At 47.0% G+C, this 21,823-nt stretch overlaps 1 protein-coding gene across 4 annotated transcripts in view; it reads left to right on the plus strand.

The window, feature by feature from the left end:
- Wdr72 (WD repeat domain 72) overlaps nt 1-21,823 on the plus strand; it is a 180,471-nt gene that overhangs the window by 31,295 nt on the left and 127,353 nt on the right. For all 4 annotated transcript variants that reach the window (XM_013510272.1, XM_013510273.1, XM_013510274.1 and 1 more), the window contains exons 7-13: nt 1,206-1,325; nt 2,188-2,333; nt 2,707-2,803; nt 9,068-9,209; nt 10,688-10,933; nt 13,151-13,371; nt 15,395-15,590. In XM_013510272.1, coding sequence (XP_013365726.1) covers nt 1,206-1,325; nt 2,188-2,333; nt 2,707-2,803; nt 9,068-9,209; nt 10,688-10,933; nt 13,151-13,371; nt 15,395-15,590 — 1,168 coding nt within the window. The remainder of the gene's footprint in view (nt 1-1,205; nt 1,326-2,187; nt 2,334-2,706; nt 2,804-9,067; nt 9,210-10,687; nt 10,934-13,150; nt 13,372-15,394; nt 15,591-21,823) is intronic.

A 21,823-nucleotide genomic window follows, 5' to 3' on the forward strand; every position in this document is an offset into this window, starting at 1 on the left:
CACGGGGACACACTCAGACACATGCAGACACACAGATACATTCAAACGTACAGCCACACAGGGACACATTCAGACATACATGGACACATTCAGGCACACACAGATATACACAGACACACACAGACACTCAGATACACATACACACACATGGACACTCAGACACATACACAGACACACAGGGACACACAGATACACAGGCATAGCACACAGACATGGGGACATACACAGACATACACATAGAAACACAGACATAACAGACATACCATACACAGAGATAGACACACACAGCCTCAGAGATAAACATACACAGAGAGACACACAAACACATACACAGACATGAGGACACACACTCAGACACATGTGACACACAGACATACACACAGCACGTACACACAGAGACGCACAGGCAGACACATACACAGACTCACAGAGATAGACGCGCACACAGATAGAAGGACACACAGATGCACACAGAGACACAGGAAGCGTTTTTAATTGAAAAGGTCCTGGCAGGACACAGCACCCGCCTGCCCCTTACAGGAGGCCCGTCCTGGCTGTCCGTGTGGGTGCCGGGACCTGCTCGAGCCCCTGCAGTCTGGCGCGTTCACCTTCACCTGCTCCCTGTGATGTGCGCCAGAAGTGGGAGGAACACTCAGCTCTGCGCTGGTGACGGTCGCTGGTGCCCCACAGCTTTGCGCCCCTCTGCCGCGGCCCGGAGGGGGCGGTCGGGGGACTCTGGGCTTGCTGGGCTCTGGGGACGCTCGTCCCACCCGGCATTGCCCAGTGTTCATGGAGCATTGCAGCCCACGAGTGCCATGTCGTCTACTCTTTCCGAAGCACTTGGCCCATTTCTTACAATTTTAGCAATGAGCACTGAAGGCTTTAGGAAATTACTATGTTCTTTGCTCTTTCTGCCGTGTCTGAAGGTCGGTAATTGCACTGTACACTCTCAGAGCCCCCAGCATGCCCTGTAACAGAATGTTTGTTGAGTGACTATGTAAAATAAGTTTTGAGGCTGAGTGCAATTCCTGCTCACCGCTACTCTTGCAAAATAGCTGTATGGTTCAGAAAACTTGAAAAGACACTCACACTTTTCCTCTTGTAATGGTGTGACCCCTCCCCTTCCCCACAAGTGTGCACGGGTTTCTTGTGCTCTTAGAGAGATGGCCTGGAGTCAGTGCTCACATGTTTTCTGCCTTTTGAAGGAAAAGCGAGATGTCTATGAGAAAGAATGCAAATGCCTCGACTCCCTGAACTGCCAGACAATACGATTTTGCACGTACACAGAGCGACTTCTGCTGGTGGTGTTTTCTAGATGCTGGAAGGTATCGTAAAGTAGAACAACTATCTCTGCACACAGTGTGATTTTACTCTTGTTCAGGGCAGCAGCGATAGGAACATGATTTAAGTAGGATGAAGCTCTTCATGCTGGCTTCACTGGAGCAGCGGATGACTGGTCTTTGGCGACTGCTATCAGTTGTCAGGTCCCCGAATTCCCAAGATACTGCATGTGTGTGGGTGCACGTCCTAACTGTGTTAGTAACAAGCCACAGGACTGGGCATTTGTCTTTAAACTGTTGTCAGAAATTGGTGCTCACACTCTAGAATTCAAAAGGAAACTAGTATTTTTCACCTATGTAGATTACACTTTTAGATTGTTTTCCTTTTTCTTGCCTCTGTCACCGCGTTTGTTTCTGGGGATGCATTCTTTTCTTGTGACTGTATCCACGGATGCATCTAAGAAGAAAGAGAAGTGAAGTTACCATGGTTTGATAGTAACCTTTTAAATTTTTTTTCTGACTGGCTTAGTTAGCAAACCAATACAGTCTTAGCTGTAGGGTGTAATGCATTTTGGAGCAGATATTGAAAGTACACAATCTATCAAGGGGTGTCTACGATATAAACTTCTTCTTCTGCATAATAAGTTTTCAAATGTCAAACCTGACTGCCCATGCACAAGTAAGAAATGAGACAGTGAGAGGAGCTGTCTAGAGAATCCTACTTCAGAATCAGTGTGAAAACAAAAGTCCTTGGCAAATGCCCCTTGCTCGGTAGGTAGAGGGTGGCCCGTGACTGTTCCCAGTGATGGGGTGACCGCCGCCGTCTGACACTTGGCTGGACAGAATTCATTCTCGCCTGCGGGGCGATCCGCCCAGAGCTCTGGCAAGCGCTGGCACTGTGTTCCAGGTATACGACGACTGCGACTTCTCCCTGCTGTGGACAGAGGCCAGCAGCAACGGGCGGCTCTTTGCAGGCGGGGAGGTGCTGGCGGCGCACAGGGTCCTCGTCTGGACCAAGGACGGCCACAGCTACATCTATCAGCTGCTGGACAGGTGGGCACAGAGGAGGCGGGACCCAGCACGGTCAGGTAGAAAACGGACTTCGGGGAGGTTTATTATGGAACCCTCGCTTGCTGCCCGTGATCAAAAACCAGAACAAAACGGCTCTGGCACAAGGAGATTTACTGTGGGCCTGGCAGGCCCCCGGCTTTGTGCAGAGCAGCGGGGGACGGGGAATGAGATTAACCATGTATAACTCGTACAGCTGGTGCGCGGCGTCCAGAAAGTCACTTGTAATTATTAACCCGACAATTTCCAGCCAGAGTTTAGAAACTTGAATGGTGCCATCCGGCTTGTGAAAGTGGGAGGGGGAAGAAAATAAAGGACTGCACAGTTTTCAACTCTGCTTTTTATCTCTGCCGTGCAGCGGGCTTTCCAAAAGCAGCGGCCCAGCTGACGGGAGGCTGCTGAGAGAGACCATTTATCCACATTTGGTGTGCTCTGCCTCTGTGCAGGAAAACCAGGTAATGCGGGGAAAGAGGGCCTGCCCGCTCCACGTGCAGCTGAGCCTCCAGACCAGGCGGGCTTTGTCTGCGACAGGGTCAGCTGGAAAAGTTGGACTGAAGCATCAGTTCTGCTGATAACGAGAAAAGCAGCTCAATTGTTCATGGCTGCCGAGGAGGCACTGCTGTCCTAATTGTCTGTTGTTTCTAAGTTGGATTAACAAAGTAATGTCCGTCTACAATGGGAGGAATTACAAATTTTGAAGAAAATAAGGAGAAATTTAAAATTCTAATATCACCACCATAAATATTTATAGTGAATTTTAAAATTTTATTGTATGTATTTCTTCATTGTAGTTGAAAATTTTTCAACTATTTGGAAAAATTCTGCAATGTTAGAAGAGTGCAGTGATGGTCTATGTATCTGTTATGTAGATTCACCAATTAGTAACATTTCTGTCACATTAGCTGTTTGGAAAACTATTATAATAGTACCATGATCATTATGTATCCTTTATGTAGATTAACGACTTAGTAACATTTCTGTCACATTTATTCTATACCTGCAGCCCCAACACACATATGCACAAACACTGTTAACATTAGATGTATCCACTCCAATTTTGAAACTTCATGAAATAGTTTTTGTTGTAGTCAGGGTTTGCAGGGGAAACAATTTAATTCAGGGCACATAATTTATAAGATTATTTTATATTAGTCACCCAAAAGCCAAGTACAAAAGAGTACAGGAAATCTATCCACATGCTAAAGACCCAAAAAATCCAGCTGAGGGCCTGGATCCCACAGCAATGTCCTACATGAGTTCAGCTGAAGACCTAGAGCCCATGGCAATGCCTCATGCAGGCTGGTTTCACGGATTTGTGCCAGGAAGGCCCAAAGGTCAGTGGTGGAAGCTAGAGAGTCCATGCCAGTGGGATGAAGGATCTGTGCCAGCAGGCTGAGGGGTCTGCACTGGAGCCAGGAAGCGACACTCAAAGTAAGAACCAGAGCTCCCCCAAAGTGAACCGCAGCCATGATCAGCAACAGGTCCCGAGCTCCCCCAGTGGTGAGGACAGCCAAGTTCATCAGGAAGACCAGGGTGACAAACTTCTCCAGGAGAACCAACAGCCCGCACTTCTTCCTCTCCAGATCTCCTTTTCATGCTGCTGGCAACAGTCCTCAGGGGAACCTCCACACCCCGCACCACACTGGTTCAGTTCAGCTGGGTGTTACAAGTTGACCACCAGCTGTCATCCACCACAGTTTTTATCCTGAGTTTTTTTTTTAACTTCACCATATATTAAAATCATTTTCACATGTGCTTAGCTTTTCTTATGAGCAACTTTTCTTGTTAAAATAGATACAATTACGATTTCTGGCTGAGAGTGAGGAATATAATTTTGGGTTTATTGCCTGACTGAATTACACACTTGGACTCGAGGAAGTCTGAAAATCTAAGCAGGTGTTTTACGCAGTGGTGGGACTCACAGTGATTTTTTTAACCCTCTAGATGCAGTCATCAATTAATTATTGGAAAAGGTATTTCTCAGAGAAAGGATGAGTTTCTAATTATTAAGAAAGCACGCTACTTATTACAGAATGATTGTTTGCTTAATTAGGCAGAGTAGCTGTTGGAAATCCTGCAGTTCAGTAATTGTCCCTTCAGCGTATCAGTAAAATGTCCATTGCAAAAACTTGATTACGGCGCTGGCAGCCAACCATAGGCCAGGGCAGCGGCGTGTGTCGGGCTGTCCCTGAGCCACGCGTGGGCCTGGTTGGGCTGTTGACCACAGAGCAGTGCCCTGACCTCTGGGAAAGCATTTTCACTTTCAGGACCTGCTCTTTGCTGCTTCTAGCTCGGGGGAAGTTTTCCCAACACACAGTTTGCCTTAGAAGCCCGATGTAAGTCATGCCCTCTAGGACCTTCTAACCTACTACTGCAAATATCTGTATTATATGCACAACTCAAAAACAACTTAATTTCTTTCTCAGTGAGTTCATTATTGATGTACAAGAATGCTATTGGTTCTTGTGTGTTGATTTTGTATCCTACACTGATGGATTTGGTTATTAATTCTTGGAGTCAAGTTTTGGGGGTTCTCTACATCGAGGATCATGACATCTACAAATAATAATAATGTGACTTCCTAGTTTCCTGTGCATATCCTGTTTACTTCTTTTTGCCTGATTGCTCTTGCTAATATTTCTAGGACTGTGTTGAACAGGAGTGGTGAGAGTGGACATCCTTGTCTTGGTCCTGATTTTAGAGTGAAAGTTTTCAGTTTTTCCCCATTTAATATGATGTTGGCAGTAGATTTGCTGTAAATGAATGGATTTTTATTAGATTGTGATAAGGTCCTTCTACACCTCTTTTCTTCAGGGTTTTTTTGTTGTTGTTGTTCTTTTTGAGACAGGGTCCTGCTATGCAGTTCGGGCTGGCCTTGAGCTTACTTTGTAGCCCAGGCTGGTCTCAAACTCGCAACAATCCTCCTGCCTCAGCCTCCCATCTTTCAGAGTTTTTATCTTGGATAGATGTTGGATTTTGTCAAAGGCTTTTTCTGCATCTGTTCAGTTAATCATGTGAATTTTGTCCTTGCTTCGGCTAATGTGGTGGGTCACATTTATTGATTCATTTATGTTAAACCATCCCTGCAACCCTGGCATGAGTCCTCCTTAGTCATGGTGTATGATCTTTCTGATGACTTGTTGCATTCTGCTGCCAGTAGCTTGTTGACTTTTCCTATCTATGTTCATTAGAGAGATTAGCCTTTAGTTCTCTCTTTAGTTGCAGTCTCTGTCTGGTTTTGGAGTCAGGCTAACCTTAGATTCCAGGGATGACTTTAAGAGTACTCCTTCCCTTTCAATTTCATTATAGAACTTGACTAGTATTGGTGTTAGATCTTCCCTGAAGTTTTGCAGAGTTGCGCTGTGAATGCATCTGGGCCTGGGGTCTTCTTAGTTGGTAGTTTTTTGTTTTTTAATTACTACTTCTATTTTATTGCCTGTTACTGGATTATTCATGGTTCAGTTTTGGAAATTCATGTGTTTTCAGGAACCTATCCTCCAATTTATTGGCATATAGGTTTGTAAAGTAGTTAGTTGCTAATAATCTTCTGGATTTTGCCAGTGTGTCTGTTACGATTTCACCTTTTACATTTCTGTCTGCAATGATTTGGGTCTTTCCTTTGTTTGGTAAGATTGGTTAGGCTTTGTCTTGTTTATTCTTTTGAAAAACCAGATTTTCAATTCATTGTTCTTTGTAATGTTTTCTTTTAATCTCAATTTCATTGATTTCTGCTCTGATCTTTATGATTTCCTTCCTTGTACTAGCTTTGGGTTTGGGTTATTCTCATTTTTTTTAGATCTTGAATTGCATTGCTATGTTATTTGTTTAAGTTCAGTGAGAAAGAAATTTTGCAAAGAATACCATTCACAATATCAGAAATAAAAATTAAATACTGAGGAATTAACCTAACTAAGGAGGTGAAGGACCTCTGCCATGAAAACAGTACTCTGAAAAAGGAGATCCAAGAGAATAGATACTTATCCCAAGCACATTCAGAGGGACCAGAACACTGGAGGAAAGATAGCCTCTTTAATGAATGGTGCTGGGAAAACTGGCTATCCACATGCAGAAGATGGAATCTAGACCCATTTCTCTCACCATGTGCTAAACTAAAATCAAAATAGATGAAAGATCTAGATGTTAAAACAAATATTTAATCAGTTAGAAGATAAATTAGGTAAGTAAAACTCTTGAAGTCATAGGTGTAGGCAAGGACTTGTTGAACAGATCCTGCTTGCACAGGAAATAGTACCAAAAATTTTTAAAAATGGAATCATATCAAATTAAAGAGCCTCTGCACAACAACAACAATAAAAACAACCAGCAGAGTGTAGAGGCAATCTACAGAATGGGAAAAAATTTTGCCAGCCATTCCTCAAACAGAGGACTAACATCTAGAACATATAAAGAACTAAAAAAAATTAAATGCCCCAAATAAAAGACCCAGTCAAAAATGGGACAAGTGAAATGAATAGACACTTCTCAAGATGAAGCCAATGAATACATGAAGAAATGCTTAGCATCGCTGGCCATTAGAGAAGTTCAGATGAAAGCAACAGTGAGACTCCATGTTACTCAGAAAGAATGGCCATCATCCAGAAATCGGATGATGACAAATGCTGTCCAGGGTGCAGGACATAGGACTCTGCACTGTGGGTGGGATGTAATCTAGTACAACCACTAGGGAAGGCAGTAAGGAGATTCCTCAGCAAACTAAAATAAACATTTCATTTGACTCAGCTATTCCCTTTCTAGATATCTTCCCAAATGCAGTAAAGACATTATGTTACAGTGATCCGTGTGTACCTGATATAGGAGCACAATTTAAGTAGCTAGGTCTTGGAAGCAGCCTGTATGTCCATCAGCAAATAAATGGATAAAGAAAATACGGTATTTACACACCATGGAGCATATAAAGAAGGATAGACATGAGTCATATTTAGGACGATGGATAAACCTTGAGACCATAATGTCAGGTGAAATAGATCAGACTCATATACTTAAATATCCCACAGTGCCTCTTACGTGAGGACCCCAAAGTACTGTATAATAAAGAGCAAAATAGAAGATTATAGGAAGTAGGGACACAAGTCATTCTGTGATGGGAAGAAGATCTAGAGGTGAAGCAAGCAAGGAGGAAGGGGCAGGAGAGGGGATGGGAGGAAGAACTGAGATGTGTTACGCGCAACACAGCCACCACCTTCCCACGAGGCAGGGAAACACCGTGCACCGCAAACATGGACCCAGGACAAAACTTAAAACCAAATAAATGAAAAGGAGCCTTAAACACAAACAGGAAGTTTCTTTGTTTCTCAGCATGTGAAGCCGTCCATTTAGGGCCTTCTATCAGTAATTCTTATTCAAGCAACCACAGATGTTTTGGGTCTTAAAGGCGTGAAGTGCCCAGAGGCAATGAGCGGGATCCCAGCGGTGTGAGCTGGAAGAAAGGCTGTGTCTTCTCCGCCTTTGCTTCCCTTCCCCGCCACTCAGCGCCGGGAGCTCTGCGCTCAGTGTCCACCATGCTCTGAATGGCAGCCTCTGCAGTAGCAGCTACAGTCGCGTCTGCGAGATTGGCAGGACCTAGAGAGAGACACAGGAGGTGGAACACGTTCGGACGTGGAACTGAGCTGTGCCTTGCGCTCATTCTTGGGGACGCAGAGGCCGCCTCTCAAACCTGGGCTTTGCGTCTTATCTCGCTGCCCAGCTCTCTCACCGCGGCGATGCCAGTGCTCACTTCCCAGCTCCGCTGTGCAGATGACGTGCGCTCACTGCTCAGTTCTTCATACCCTCTGAAAATACACTGCCGAGATGTCCACTCCTGCCCTTCTGTCTGCACCAAAAAGCGAGTGTTTTTTGTCAAGGAGCCACCCCTTTCTTAGGCTTCTTTAGTTCTGGCACCACCAGTTGGCATTCCTTATAGAATGCCTTTTATTTGTACATGAAAAAAGGGCTTGGTTTTGTTTTTCTGATCACTGAATCGTTCTGACCCCCGTGCACGCGTGCGTAATCTCCCTGGGAGCCTGACCAGGGGCAGCTGCCTCTCCTACACTGAGTTCACCAGCGGGCCCCTCACCATGTCTGCATAGACACTGCCTTGTGGAATCACAAGTGCAGTTTACATGCACTACACACAGCGTCACGCGTAGTACAGATCAGATGGTGTGTGGACTGCGTAACATAGATGTCGTGAGCTGCTGCTCTCTGTGTCCCCGTGAGGAAATCAGCCCTCACTCCAGGCTCCTCATCTGTGCAAGGCAGTGACGGTACCAATGGCGTGGGACTGTCCTCAGGATTATATACCCATGCATGTGTGAAGCCGCCATGGGTGACGTGTACACAAAGCTGTGCAGCAATGCGCAGAGCACAGCCGAGAAGCGAGACATGCCCTTACCCACTCTGAAGTGTTGCTGATGGCTTTACTTTCAGTTTTGTTTTTGTTTTTCTTCCGGTACCAGGAATTGAACTCACGACCTCGCGCTTGCCAGGTAGGCGCTGTGCCGCTGAGCTAAATCCCGAGCCCCTGCTTTCAGTTTTATGAAGGCATTTTGTTCAGAATCACTGGTCATTTCCTTTAGTTCACATGAAACTTTTGAAACAATGGGAAATAAATGGAAAAGACGGGGTTCAGCTACGAAGGTCTCACTCCTCTGTTTGAAGTCAACAGCTGTCTCCTCTAAGTCACAATGCTCCCTACCTCAAAGCTTGCCTTTGCTTTGCAGAACCTGTCCTTTGTCATGGGCTACATGAACGAAAGGAAGGAACCTTTCTACAAGGTGCTGTTCTCCGGAGACGTGTCAGGGAGGATTACTTTGTGGCACATCCCTGATGTTCCCGTAACCAAGTTCGATGGTTCTCCTAAAGGTAGGAGGTTTCCATTTCTAGTCACACCTTTCTGAGAACTGGTTTATAATTCAGTGCTGTGCCAACTTCCTTAACATGGGCCTTGAGACAAGAAGGTTTTTTTCTCACATGTACTACTGTGTGTTAGATGCCAACATACAAGGTTTGAACAGAAAATATGGTGAATGTTTCAACTAAAAAAATTGTATTACTGTAGAATACACAGTGCCGTGAATCCCCCTCAGAACGCTCCTGCTTGCTCACCCCATCATTCTTGCCACTTGCTGAGGCAGTTCTGAAAGTCCTCTTTCCTGAGTGTCTCTACAAGGTGCAAGCAAAATGCAGAGAACAATGCTGCTGAGTGCCATTCAGCAGAAAGTGAGGCTCCTGAAAACAACTAAGAGGCGTTATGTGTGTGTACCAGCTCCCCAGGGTGAGCGGGGTCGTTGTGTACCGCAGACATGTACTAATCTAAGGTTAAAAGTTACAGCGTGTCCTCACCCACCTTCTTCACCAGACCTAATGCCGTGCAACTTACGGCTCTTCCCCGGAGCCACAGTGACTGGGAAAGGGAGACATTCTGAAGCATTTCAGGCTGTCAAGGCAGCCAGGACCCTACAACCAAAGACACTCAGGAAAGAGTGAGAGAGGGATGACACAGGACCTCCATATAATCCAAATGTAGATGGGAAATATAACCCCATCAGGGCAGCCTACTGGATATCAGATCTGCTAGATGTCTAATATGCTGAGTTCGTGTTCTCTGAAATCAAAGAATGACTTGTAGGGACAATGGAGGGTGAGAGTAGGAAGTATTTACTGAGAGAAAGAAAGCTCGTAAGAGAGACAGAAGAGGACCCAAGTGGGTGGCCTGGTGAACCCTCTTCTCAAGGGAGTTTTATGGAGTAAAACCATGAGGTGAGGCAGGTTGAGGTGGGACAAAACTGTGGTCAACCAGTGTGCAGGTATAATCATTAGGTAATCTTGATTAAATGGGGATCAAATGGGGAAGCAAATCGCATAGCCTACAAGGAGGGAGCAAGGACGTCCTGGGAAGGAATGGGCTCGTGAGATTTTGGTCCCCCACCAAGGCAATAGATGCCTGTTTAGAATATCAGTCACTGCTTTTGTATGTGGGTGCAGTCATTTCTCTTTGTCTAAAGCCTGACCTTTAAAGAATGCACCTCCAGCCACAGTTGTCTTCTGCACTGACCTCTCAAGGGCCCAACTCTGTCTGACTGCCTATATTTCTAAGTAACTTAGCTACCTATGATACTTTACTGTGATAATTTTTTTTTTAAGTTTAGGCATTCACTGTATTTTTCAATCACACCTCTTAAAAGCAGGCACAAATGTGAGGCTTACAGGCCAATTCACAAGGGATGGGTGCTGGCCGTGTGCATCTGGATTCAGTTCTTACACCATGATGTCTCAATTCCGTTGTTCCTATTATAAACTGATAACCCAAAACTCCCCCTTTTTGTATGTTTTCCATCTAGAGATACCGATCACTACCACCTGGACCCTTCAAGATAATTTTGACAGGCATCAAACGGTGTCACAGAGTATCCTTGAGCATTTCTCTGGGTTTGGAGGTGAGGCGGGAGCTGAGGCCATCACAGCGTCAGAGTATGTCCCCAGCCTGGACAAACTCATCTGTGGCTGCGAAGACGGGACCATCCTCATCACACAGGCTCTGAATGCCGCCCAGGCAGGCCTCCTGGACGTTGGTTCTGTGCCGAAAGGTGATTGGACTCTATTGGGCCTCATGTACTTAGTGTGTCCCAGCATGACTCTCAGGCTGCACCAAAGAACATTTAGAGCCTCAGGGACTGTGAGTGTTTGCTGACAAGTTTGTACATGTTTTAATATTAAAGCAAAGCTTACACAGAGTGCTGGGGCAGAAAGTCATACAATGAGAAATACCTCTGTCCTTACTGAGCTTCCACTTTTATCGGAGGCAACTGTGAATAACAATTTGTTTGTACCCTGCTTGAAATTTCCCATGTACACACAAGTACAAACAAGTATAATGGTATGCATGGTTGTAATTTTAATACATAATGTAAGCTTATCCCATACACTTTGCTAAGATGTCTTTAAAGAAATTTTAATAAAGTATTTTGATGTTCATTCTTTATAAGCATATTTTAAATGATTAATAATCATCAAATTTAAATTTAAAAATCTCATTCATTGGTGTTTATCTTTCATATCTTTATGTGCATTAGACAGTACAGGATTGTATATCCTTATACATATACATAGGTATATCTGGAGTACTTATCCCCAGGAGTACAATTACTGGATCAACATTTGTTTTTAGTTTTAGTTTAGGAAATATGTCTAAATGGTTCTGTAAAGCTGGGCGTGGTGGCACACACCTATAATCTCAGTACTCTGGAGGCTGAGGCAGGAGGATTTCTGTGAATTCAAGGCCCCCCTGGCAATACAGTTAGTTCAAGGCCAGCCTGAACTGCAGAATGAGACCCTGTATCAAAAAGACAAAAGGCTCTGTAAAATACTTGCATCCACAGATGCGCATGCCAGCAGTAGCTTAGACAAATTGCCTTTGCCCTCAAACCTTTGCCCACTTGGTGTGCTGTTTAGGTTTAAAATCTTTGCCAATTGAGAAAGAATGTCTTCCTGTTCTAATTTTTCTTTGTTAATGAAGTCTATACGTCTGCTTATGTCTTTGTGCACTGTTACAGCGAATACTTAAATGCTGTTATGCAGTAAGTTGCCTGTATGAATGGAGGAAGACAGAGGGGATCGGGGTTCTCGATTGTATGGAGAAGGCTGTACACTGTTGTCAAAATCAGTCATTCCTGTTAGGAGGTGAGACCTCAGAGCAGTCTAAACCTTCTCGGGGCGGGCTCAGGCCGCTGCTGCTCTGGGCTCACTTGGCCATGTCCTGAAAGTGCCTGACGTGTGACTCAGGGACACCTGGGAACAGAGGGCCGTGAGCAAGTCGTAGGTGCTGTCCACAGCCAAAGGCTGCTGTGAGATGGTGGTGAAAATCCAAGACTGCGGCATTTCCTCTGGGCCGCCTTATCTTAGTATCTGGGGGAAGACAGCAGAAACTTAGGCTTGACCTGCAGCAGCTGAGTTCTTGTTAATATTCCTCATGATTTGCTGGGGAATGAAAGAATGTGCCTTATGGAGTGACTAAGGTGAGTCACAGGTTTGGGCATCCCTTTTCAGTTCGAACGAAGGGAAGTTGTAGCTCAGGATCCTGCGCTTTCCAAGGAGTTCAGGCCACCATGGGGCGGGGGGAGAAGGCGTGGAAAGAAGAAGACAGTGGCCAGCATGCTGTGTTAGCACAGACGGGCTCTGGAGTGCCCACGAGGCTGCTGTGTGCCCCGCACGGTGCTGGGAAACGGTGGCTGAGGAAAGGGTGCTCTTCCCTGACCTTTCAGAAGCGTACCTGCAGGTGGAGGGATGTGAGTGCGGCCCACCTCTAGGCAGCAGCTCTATGCCCCTAAACGTTTTTCTTGGTTTCTGACACTTGGAATTCACAGCAGCCTGTCCGAGCCTCACACACTTTATCTGTGCAACCAAGAAGTAGAGCTCGGTAATCTCCAGCGCGTTTTGAAGTGAAATGTCCTTCGGCTGGGCTTGACCTCATCACAGTAATGTAAAAGGACTAATAATCTAGCTGCCTTTGCGGAGCAGAGATACTCTTGTTCATTCCTTTAGGACGGTGCTGCTTCATGGTACAAGAGTTGGTAGCTTACTACATCTATATAGGATTTGTAGGCATGAACAACCAACTTGAGTGCTGTATCCAGACCCACATCTGGCTGCTGATGAGGAGCTTGCCCTCCATGACGGTCTAAAGAGTGCCCTCGAATTGTTTTAGCCAAGGGCATGCTTACATTAAAAATATAGAGAAGAAAATTTCAGAGTTCTTTCCTGAACAAAGTAACTTTTGCACTATGTGTTGTTGGATTGTTTTCCAGATTCTCCCTCTCACAAAGTCCTTAAAGGCCACCAACAAAGTGTGACTTCATTACTGTACCCTCACGGTCTCTCTTCAAAGTCGGACCAACGTTGGCTGGTGTCAGGGGACCAGAGCTCCTGCGTCATCCTGTGGGACATCTTTACTGAAGAAGCCCTGCATAAGTTCTTTTTGGAAGCTGGTCCAGTAATGAGCCTTTTGATGTCACCAGAGAACTTCAGAGTAAGTTAAAAAGAAAAAACACACAATCTGAGAGTTATGTAACATTGCGAGATATTTTCAAAAGAAGGAAAAATGGCCCATATTCGCAGTGGAAAAAAAGGTTCTGTGTATCCATACAATAACTGATGACTCTTTGCATGTTCATTTTTCCAAGTATTTCTACTCATTTTTTTCTTTAAATCTCTATAGTAATGTTTTAAAAGTAAAATAGATAATGCAAAAACAAGTCGAACAATGTACAAATCTAGAAATAGAAATTAATTTGTGCCTTCAACAATTTCCTTTTATAATACTGGTAAGCAGTTACATTGTTTTTCATGAATTTTTATTTATTTATTTCTTTAAATACTTACTGAGCTTCAACAAATTTATGGACACCTACTTTGTGTTAGGTGAAATGAAATAGTTCTGGGTATAATTTTCTCATGAAATGTCAATTTAAATTCTGCCTATAGAGACCTAATGTCTTTGTTAAATATGAACAACCAACTTTTGCATTTCCTATGTAAGATAAGCATGGGGTAATACAAGTCAAGTGATTTTATAAAATAGTTGATTGGTTTATAATGTTATTTCTCTATAATATTATGAAAAAAATCAGCTCTAAATTAGACATGGAGAAAATTTAAGACACAGGAAGCAATATTTTAGCAACACAGGTGATTAAACAAAACAGTGAAACTAAAGTGAGTGTAAAACAGAACTTCCCTGTGGTGATTTGGAACACCTTGACATATGTGTAGTTCTTGAGATTCTCCTTTTTCTTGCTTTAGTCATCATCTTCCCTTCAGCTACAGGGTGGGCATCTATCGTTTTCACCCTCGCAGTCACAGGTGATTTAACACGGAGTGAAGCTCATTCACACCAGCTCCCACACAGGATCATTACTGGCAGAGTAGCGTAGCAATCCCCCTGACGTCTGGGACAAACCTCTACAGCAAGAGCTCAGAGGACTTGGAGAAGCCACGGTCCCCTAGGCACAAAGAGGGTGCGTCTCTGTGATCATTCCCTTCTCTTGCTTCTTCCTAAGAATCCATCTTCCAGCTGCCTGGACTGGACTGGCTTGCTCAGTCAGGGTTTGCGTGTGCGTGTGTGCGCGTGTGCACACTTTCCTGGAGCTGTGGAATGGCTGGGTTCTCCAAGGCCTGGGGCAACCAGGAGAAATAGCTTCACAAGCCCACAAGCCCAGGCCACGTGTGTCTTCCCCTCACCATATTTAAATGTGTCACCTCAGGATTTCTGTAGTCTCCTTGAAAAGAATGGGGAAAGAAAACACATGCCCCTTAGCTCCACAGAGGCTAATGTGGGCCCAAGAAGAAGATCTGAAAAGCTCAGCAATTCTTTCCACACGCGCCTGGACCTCCTGGAGGGCCCACAGCCCCTGCATGCCTGGCCACATCCTAACCCGTGGTCAAGGTGAGCGCACTGACTTTTCACGAAGGGTCTTAAATACTATGATCCTGTGAGGATATTTTTGGCCCTTGCATCTTTGAGGTTGTGCATGCAGATGGAGTTATCTAATGCCTGCCTCTTTTAGACTGTGTCTACACTGAGTTTACTGTTTGGATTAGAATCGGTATAGTTCTGGGAACGGCACCAAATCACATCCTGAGGCTTTAAGTGGAAACTCTCAGCTCCGACACCCTTGGGCCTAAGCTTGTGTCTACAAATAGCTTCACCCTGTGGCAGCAAATTAGTTCTGGGGTTTGTTTTATTCTCTGTTGTTTCCGATGTCTGTCTCCTCACTGCCTGAATTTACTGGGTGATGCGAAGTTTTTCACTTATCCGCCAAGGAGATCTGGTCCTCTTTTCTTGCCTGTCATGACCTTGCCGTAGAGTTGAGTTTAAACTCTGTCCCGTGTCTGAAGCTCCTCCGCAGAGGGTTATTGGAAACCGTTCTGCAGAAACGCACTTCAGTAAATGGGCCGTAAGAAAATGCTTTACGTTGCCAAGGAAAGGCAGGTGATTTAGTCCTAAAGAAAACACTCACCTACTTACTTATGCAGGGGTTGCTGTCTCCCAGCTGCAGGGCGACCGGACGGTGTGCTGTGTGTGCGGCGACCACTCGGTGGCCCTCCTGCACTTGGAGGAGAAGAGGCCCCTCCTGCGCGCCCGGAAGCACCTTTTCCCCGTGACCGCCATCAAATGGCACCCAGTGGAGAACTTTCTGATTGTTGGGTGTGCTGATGACTCTGCCTACATCTGGGAAATTGAAACAGGTGAGCCAGAATTTTACCCATTTTCATCCTTCGTGTACTGATGACGGGTGAGTGTTTGGCCAGGCAGAGAGGAAGTCCAGAGAGGACGCCCTGTCGGCCCCTTGGGCCCAGCCCTCGGGTGTGCTGCCCTGCTGTGCAAAGGACAGCACCGGCCAGCTCAGGTCCTGACCGCTGCCGATGGGCTGACGGGGCAGTGCTCAGGAATGGACCGGATATTTCTGGAAGCTATAAATAAAAACAGAAGTTATCTACTTTAATTATTAACAAGAGAGAGATTTAGTGTCCTACTGGTCTCAAATTATCGTTACATTCTGCCTTCTTCAGCATACTCATCATCTCAGCAACATTTTGAGCTAATTGATGATCAGTAATAATGGAATATAATTAATTCTAAAACTCCAAAAAGTTGAGTCAGGGAAACTGAAAGCAGAGTGGCTCACTGGAACTTTTGACATTGTGCCACAGAGAATGTTTGAACTTGAAAGGGTGTTTGAAAAGTTTCCCTGCTCAACTAAAGATTAACAGTGACGCATTTCAGAAAGCGCTGGGACGAAATCAAGCCAGGCGTGGTGACCAGCGAGTGAGGGTCGAGTTCACCGAGAGTCCATTTCTCTGGGAACCTTGCATGACGTATTGATTAAGCCGTGGTGGTTTTCTGTTGACTGCTACCACCATACCAGGTATTTTATAATACCAGAGTTTACAGGCCGGCCCCACTAAAATAACTGCTCCATGCTTTGCCTTGGCCGTTGGGTGTTAATGATGACTGATGTGCCCGAGTTCTCTGGGTCTCGCACGGGGACTCAGTTTGCTGCTCTGACAGCTTCCGTGCCCGCCAGCTAGGGCCAGGCAGGGGAGACAGAGGCCGCCATTTCCTTTGAGAGGAAGGGCAGCCTGACGAGGAAGTGTGTGAGACTGTACAGCTGGCAGGTGCTGACCCGGGGAGGGCTCACTGGTTTTCACACAGTGCACCCCAGTTTGGAAGAGTCATAGAACTTTGGGGTCTGGCTGGCAGCTGGGTATAGTAACGAAGTCAGTGCTGGAGCTGGGGGTTGTCCCAGGACCTTGCATGAGCCGGAGTTCCTCGGCCTGTTGTGTGTCTGTAGAACGGGCCCACTCCTCCTTCCGGTGAGGACTTCGGGAGCCGGCGCTGGGAGCGGGGTCTGTAGGTCCAGAGCCATTGGTCACAGGTAGCTGTGGTGTTACTGTCCACAAACTCAGCCAGGTGTTGACTTCTGCTGTGGAATCTGAGTGTGTGAAACACATCAACTCACCAATGTGGACAACTGCTGTAAAAACGGAATTTGTGGTGACCGAGCATACAGATCAGTGATGGCAAACTGCTTAGAGACGAACGCCCGAACTGCAACCCCAACACTGCTATGAAAACTGAGCACTGAGGTTCTAGTTCAGGAAGAACAACTGCTACTGGGCGACATGGCTTTGTGCAGATGGAAAGGGCTGTCGGCGCGCCCATGGTGGCACCTGTGCCGTAGGCTTCCGCCGCTGCTGTAGATAACGGAATCCAGCAAGAGCAGAGAAGGGCCTGGGCCTTCCAGAACACCTCCGGCCCTCACTTGTTATTGGGGCCACAGGAGGGGGAGGAAGGGCGTTGACCCCCTGGTGACTCTTGAGATCGTATTTACCCTCTTCTGTTTTATTTCTGTGAATTCTCTTTATACCCCCAAATACATAACCAAATGTTGTAGAACATTGGAGAAAAAAAAGAAACGTGAAGAAAAACAAACCAGCCTTTCCACTGCCTGGACATAAACACTGTACACATTTTGATCTACTCTCTGTTGGAATTATTCCCGTGCTGATACATAGACATCGACACTGTCTTTCGGTCGTGGTCCTGGCAGGACGTGGACTCCAGCTCCAAGGAGTCTTGAGCAGAGACTTCACTGAGGGGAGGGTTTGCGAGGTCACAGGGAGGGCTGAGGGGAGAGGGCAGCCCGGGGGTACCGTCCCAGCACCCAGGCACGGGGCCATCTGCAGCTCTTTCCCTGGGGGCCGAGGCTGTCGAGAGAGGATATACTTGCTGCCCGTGAGAGCTGATGTGCAGCGGCACGAGTCCCCCCTGAAGTCAGGGAGGGAGCAGCCCCACAGATACGCAGGGATTTGCTTCCGTTCACCCAGGGCCACTAGGAGTCGGAGGGGAGGCTGTAGCCCTAGGGTTCAGCCTCACTGTGACAGAGCAGGACACCCAGGGGGAGACTGGGGCTGGCGAGTGGACAGGGCTCATCTTGTGGCCATTCTGGGTGCTTCCACAGTCCCCTAGTGGGCCGTGTTAGTCGCTTCCTGTTGCAGGGTCTGTGTCAGGATGACCATGTCCGATACCGACGCACGTTTAGCACCGCACTCACCCAGGGGGTTGGTTTCGAGTGAGGCCGTTCTCCTTCCATTTGCTGCCTTGGGGGTGTGGAGGCAGCTCGGCCTGGATGGACGTGACGTCGCTGCCGCGCAACTCGCCATGGTGTGGCAGTGGTCCCTTCCAAGGCCCTTTGCTGGCTGTCCCCAGTGAGTGTGGCGGCACCCTGTGGTGGCCGAGGCCACCTGTGGGCAAGTTCCTGTGGCTCCTTGCAGTCTTATGTCTGGCACTGGCTTTGTCCTGGGTTCCTTTTAATTTTGGCACTTCTCATTTTGCTTAAAATTGAGAAACCTACTTTCTCTTTCCCACTCTGGATTTGCGAGGGCCAGGATGGCTCTGGGATGTTTCCAGTGTATGGCCTTCACTTTATCCCTTCCCCGTGGAAAAGTCTGGGAATGGAAGCTTTCCTGTTTACATTTCCCTAAGCTTGGGGGAAATGCAGTACCAGCGCTGAGTGACACGGGCTGCAGCATCTAAGGTGACCGGCCCTGTTCACTGGGCCTGCATGGGAGAGGTGACACGGACGAGCCCGAGGGTCTGTGGGCCTCAGGGATTGGGATACATGACTCCTCTGACTGCTGGGCAGCTGTGGGGCTCAGATCCCTGCTGCCCACCAGAAGTGGGTTCTCCCTGGGGCTTTGCGTCTGGGCTTTGCTTGCAGCTGTTCCTTCCCGAGGCCCGAACGGAGCTCCGGAGGGGAAGAGCCGTTCCTGGTTCTGTTTCTCCAGCGCACCGCCACTCTGCGCACCTGCAGGAGTGAGCTGGCGGGAAGTGAGCTATCAGGTCTTTCTTTACTAGAACAACCCAGGGAGAAGATGGGAGCTACCGGGGGGTGGGGGGGAGTTTGGGGGAAGAGTCTGGGGAAAGGCCCAGAAAGAAATGGCCAGGGGAGAGGATTGAAGCCAAAATAAGGAATTTTCCCCTGTGCCGAAGGACCCTTGGGGGAAGCTGGGGAACATTCGTGGTGGTGCTGGGGAGGATCAGTGCCTCTGCTGCCCTCGGGTCGGGACAGCAGGCCCCTTTCACGGCTCACAGACCCGTACCACAGCCTCCTCTCACAGGCTCTGCAACTCTGTGCAGCCCCCACCCGCCCCGCGCTGTCATATCTGGAGGGTCGGCGCCCTCCCTGAGCCGGGGCACAGTTGTGTGGGCGGGAAAGCACAGTGGAGCCCGGGGAACGAGACCAGCGCCCACCCAGGTCAGGAGGAATCCCAGTCTGGAGGGCCTGGCCTGCCTAAAATGGCAGCCCTGGCGCCAGAGGGGCAAGGGCAGTGGCGTGTGTGGGCGTCTGCTGAATGCCTAGACGTCGGGCTGGTGAGGAGGGGAAGGCGCCGCACCGGTGGGGCTCGCAGTGGGCTCCTGTGTGCTTGGTGCGCACAGCTCTGCGGCCCCGTCAGCCTGGCTGCTTCGACACTGTCGGGTACCGGAGCACTGATTCCCCCTAAAGCCCATGGCCAGCCTCAAACAAATACTCATTTGCAAATGAGTTTTGAAATAATCCTGGGGACCTTTGTGTTCATGCTAGTGGATTTATGTAGCAGAACATTTGTATAATGAATTTTTTGTGTATTGAAATAACTGCTATGATTGAATTTTTTTATTAGGCCAATGGTCTGTGTCATGAAATATAGCTTAGTAAATAACTGGATTTTTTTAACAACTGGATTTGTAAGGAAATGAAATCTTATTTGTTTGAAAATAAAACTTTCCTGTTTAAGATGTTCAGGAAAACTTTTCTCTGTACATAGAGGATAGAAAATGTGTTCATCCTTGTGGACTGTCATCTTCACTGCCGCCTTCTCAGCTGTGCTGTGATGGTTGAAGAGAAGCCATGGGTAAATCCCTTAAGGACTAGAGGGCTGCATTCCAATAAAGCTTTATTCCGAGACACAGGCGGCAGGGAGCTCTGGTTTGCAGACCCCTGAGAATGACGACTGCTGTTTTTGAAGGTCGTGTGTGTGTTGTGCGTATACCAACCTGCAGAAGAGGAAATCAATTGCATGATTGCACAACAATGTGGATGTTTTTAGTACAGAATCATACACTAAAAAAACACAAAACAAACAAGCAAGTACATAAAAATCATTGTTGCCATGACAGCTCCTTCTTGTGTAGGCATCATTCTCAGTGCCTGTGTGTGCTGGGCGGGGCAGGACAGGACAGGCGGGCTGCCCCGTGAGGAAGGGCCGGGACATCCTGTGAGGGTGAGGTCCCTGGCTACTGTCGCCCCTCTTCCCTCTCTGGTGCAATCCCCATTTCCAGCACAGCAGGAGTGTCTCCGCAGGTGGGAGCAGCAGGACCTGGAGAGAGGATTTGTCTGCGGGTCCTGCAACCAGCTCTGCATAAGGGAAGGTCGCAGCGTCTCTTGGAGCTGCCTCTGTGGCCTGGCCCCTCCAAAGCAGATGGGCGCCATGCAAAACAGTGACACAAGTGCCATGTGGCAGCCTGTCCTCAGGAATTCAGAAGTAAAATGATAATGGACTTCAGAGTACACATCTTGTATATGGACTCCCCTATACAATGTGTTTTTCCTCTTGAAATCAGTAATAGTTAGCTAGAAATTTATTTAATCAGTGATGTCATATAATGAAGCACTTGTTTTCTCATGGTTTCAAAGTTGAGTCTCAAGAAAAAAATTTTAAAATTCAGAAAGATGCATGCTATCAACTAAGAGCTAATAGGTCATATTTTAAGGAAATACCTAGTGTTGAATTTTCCTTACATCTGAGTTTGTTTCAACCGTTTAGAGCGAGGGAGGTAGAGAACCCATATGTGCGGGACGTGGCTCTTCAGAAACGTCTCCCACAGGCCCCAGTGGAATATGGTTGTGCGGTCCGATTCTTACTCTGCCAAAACAAAGTATCACCCAAGTTCACATGGAGCAGTCATTCTCCCATCCAGCTCCACCTGGTAGCCTTCTTTTAAGCGTGTACTGGCAGTAGGGCTGTACATATAAAATAGGAGTTTAAAAATTACTATAGTGATGACCTGCGCCATGTTGAGGGGCGGTTTTGCTGGGCTTTGTCAGGGTCATGCCTTTGTAGGCACAGCTGAGTTGTGTGGGGTCGCCGCCGCGTGGCATTAGCGGCGGGCTTTAGGCCGGTAGCGTCCTGCAGGCGGCCCCTGTTCAGCTTGTCATTTTCTGGAAGCCACGCTGTTTTGCGGTGGCGGATTACAGATGGAACCCTCTTGAGGTGATTGTTTTCAGGAAAGAAAAATAGGGTGCATTAAAGTACAGAGTGGGATTTTTTCTATCTCAGCTTTTCCAAGCCCCTTTCTTTTATTATAATCATTTCTATTATTACTCAACGTATATTTTCAGCTTCCTGTCTGTGCTTTGAATCTCCATGTCCTCTGCCATGGCCCTGGCCATCATAGCTAAGCTATAATTTGCAGTCATGGTTTATGCAGTATTTTGGGTGTGCACACTTGTGCGTGCGTTTATTACACAGTTGTTATTACACAGTTGTGGATATGAACTGTGTTTGAAGTTTAGCAACTAAATATCTGCACAACTGTGGAAGCCCCGTCTCTCCGTAGGTGCTGGTGCCCAGCGGAGTTACGAACAGCAACCTCAGGCATCCACCTGCCCTGGTTTGGTTTGGTTCTGCCCTTTCCTGGCTGTGCTAAATCCAGTGTTAACTCTTAAGTGAGAAGTTAGGTCTCCATGGCAGCGAGCACTGATTAAATATTAACCATTGTTTACTATAAACCCTTCACAAATCACTGTCTCAATTTTGTCCTTAAACTCTCACCACCCTCTATGTCCTTCCCTGGCTAGCTGGGCTCATTCCAGGGCCTTCAGTAGAGGCAGGGAAAATGTGTACCTTTGAGACAGCTTGAAAATCTGTGCTGAAAC

The sequence above is a fragment of the Chinchilla lanigera genome, unplaced genomic scaffold, assembly GCF_000276665.1.
Source record: "Chinchilla lanigera isolate Chin_1 unplaced genomic scaffold, ChiLan1.0 scaffold00008, whole genome shotgun sequence".
Taxonomy (NCBI): domain Eukaryota; kingdom Metazoa; phylum Chordata; class Mammalia; order Rodentia; family Chinchillidae; genus Chinchilla; species Chinchilla lanigera.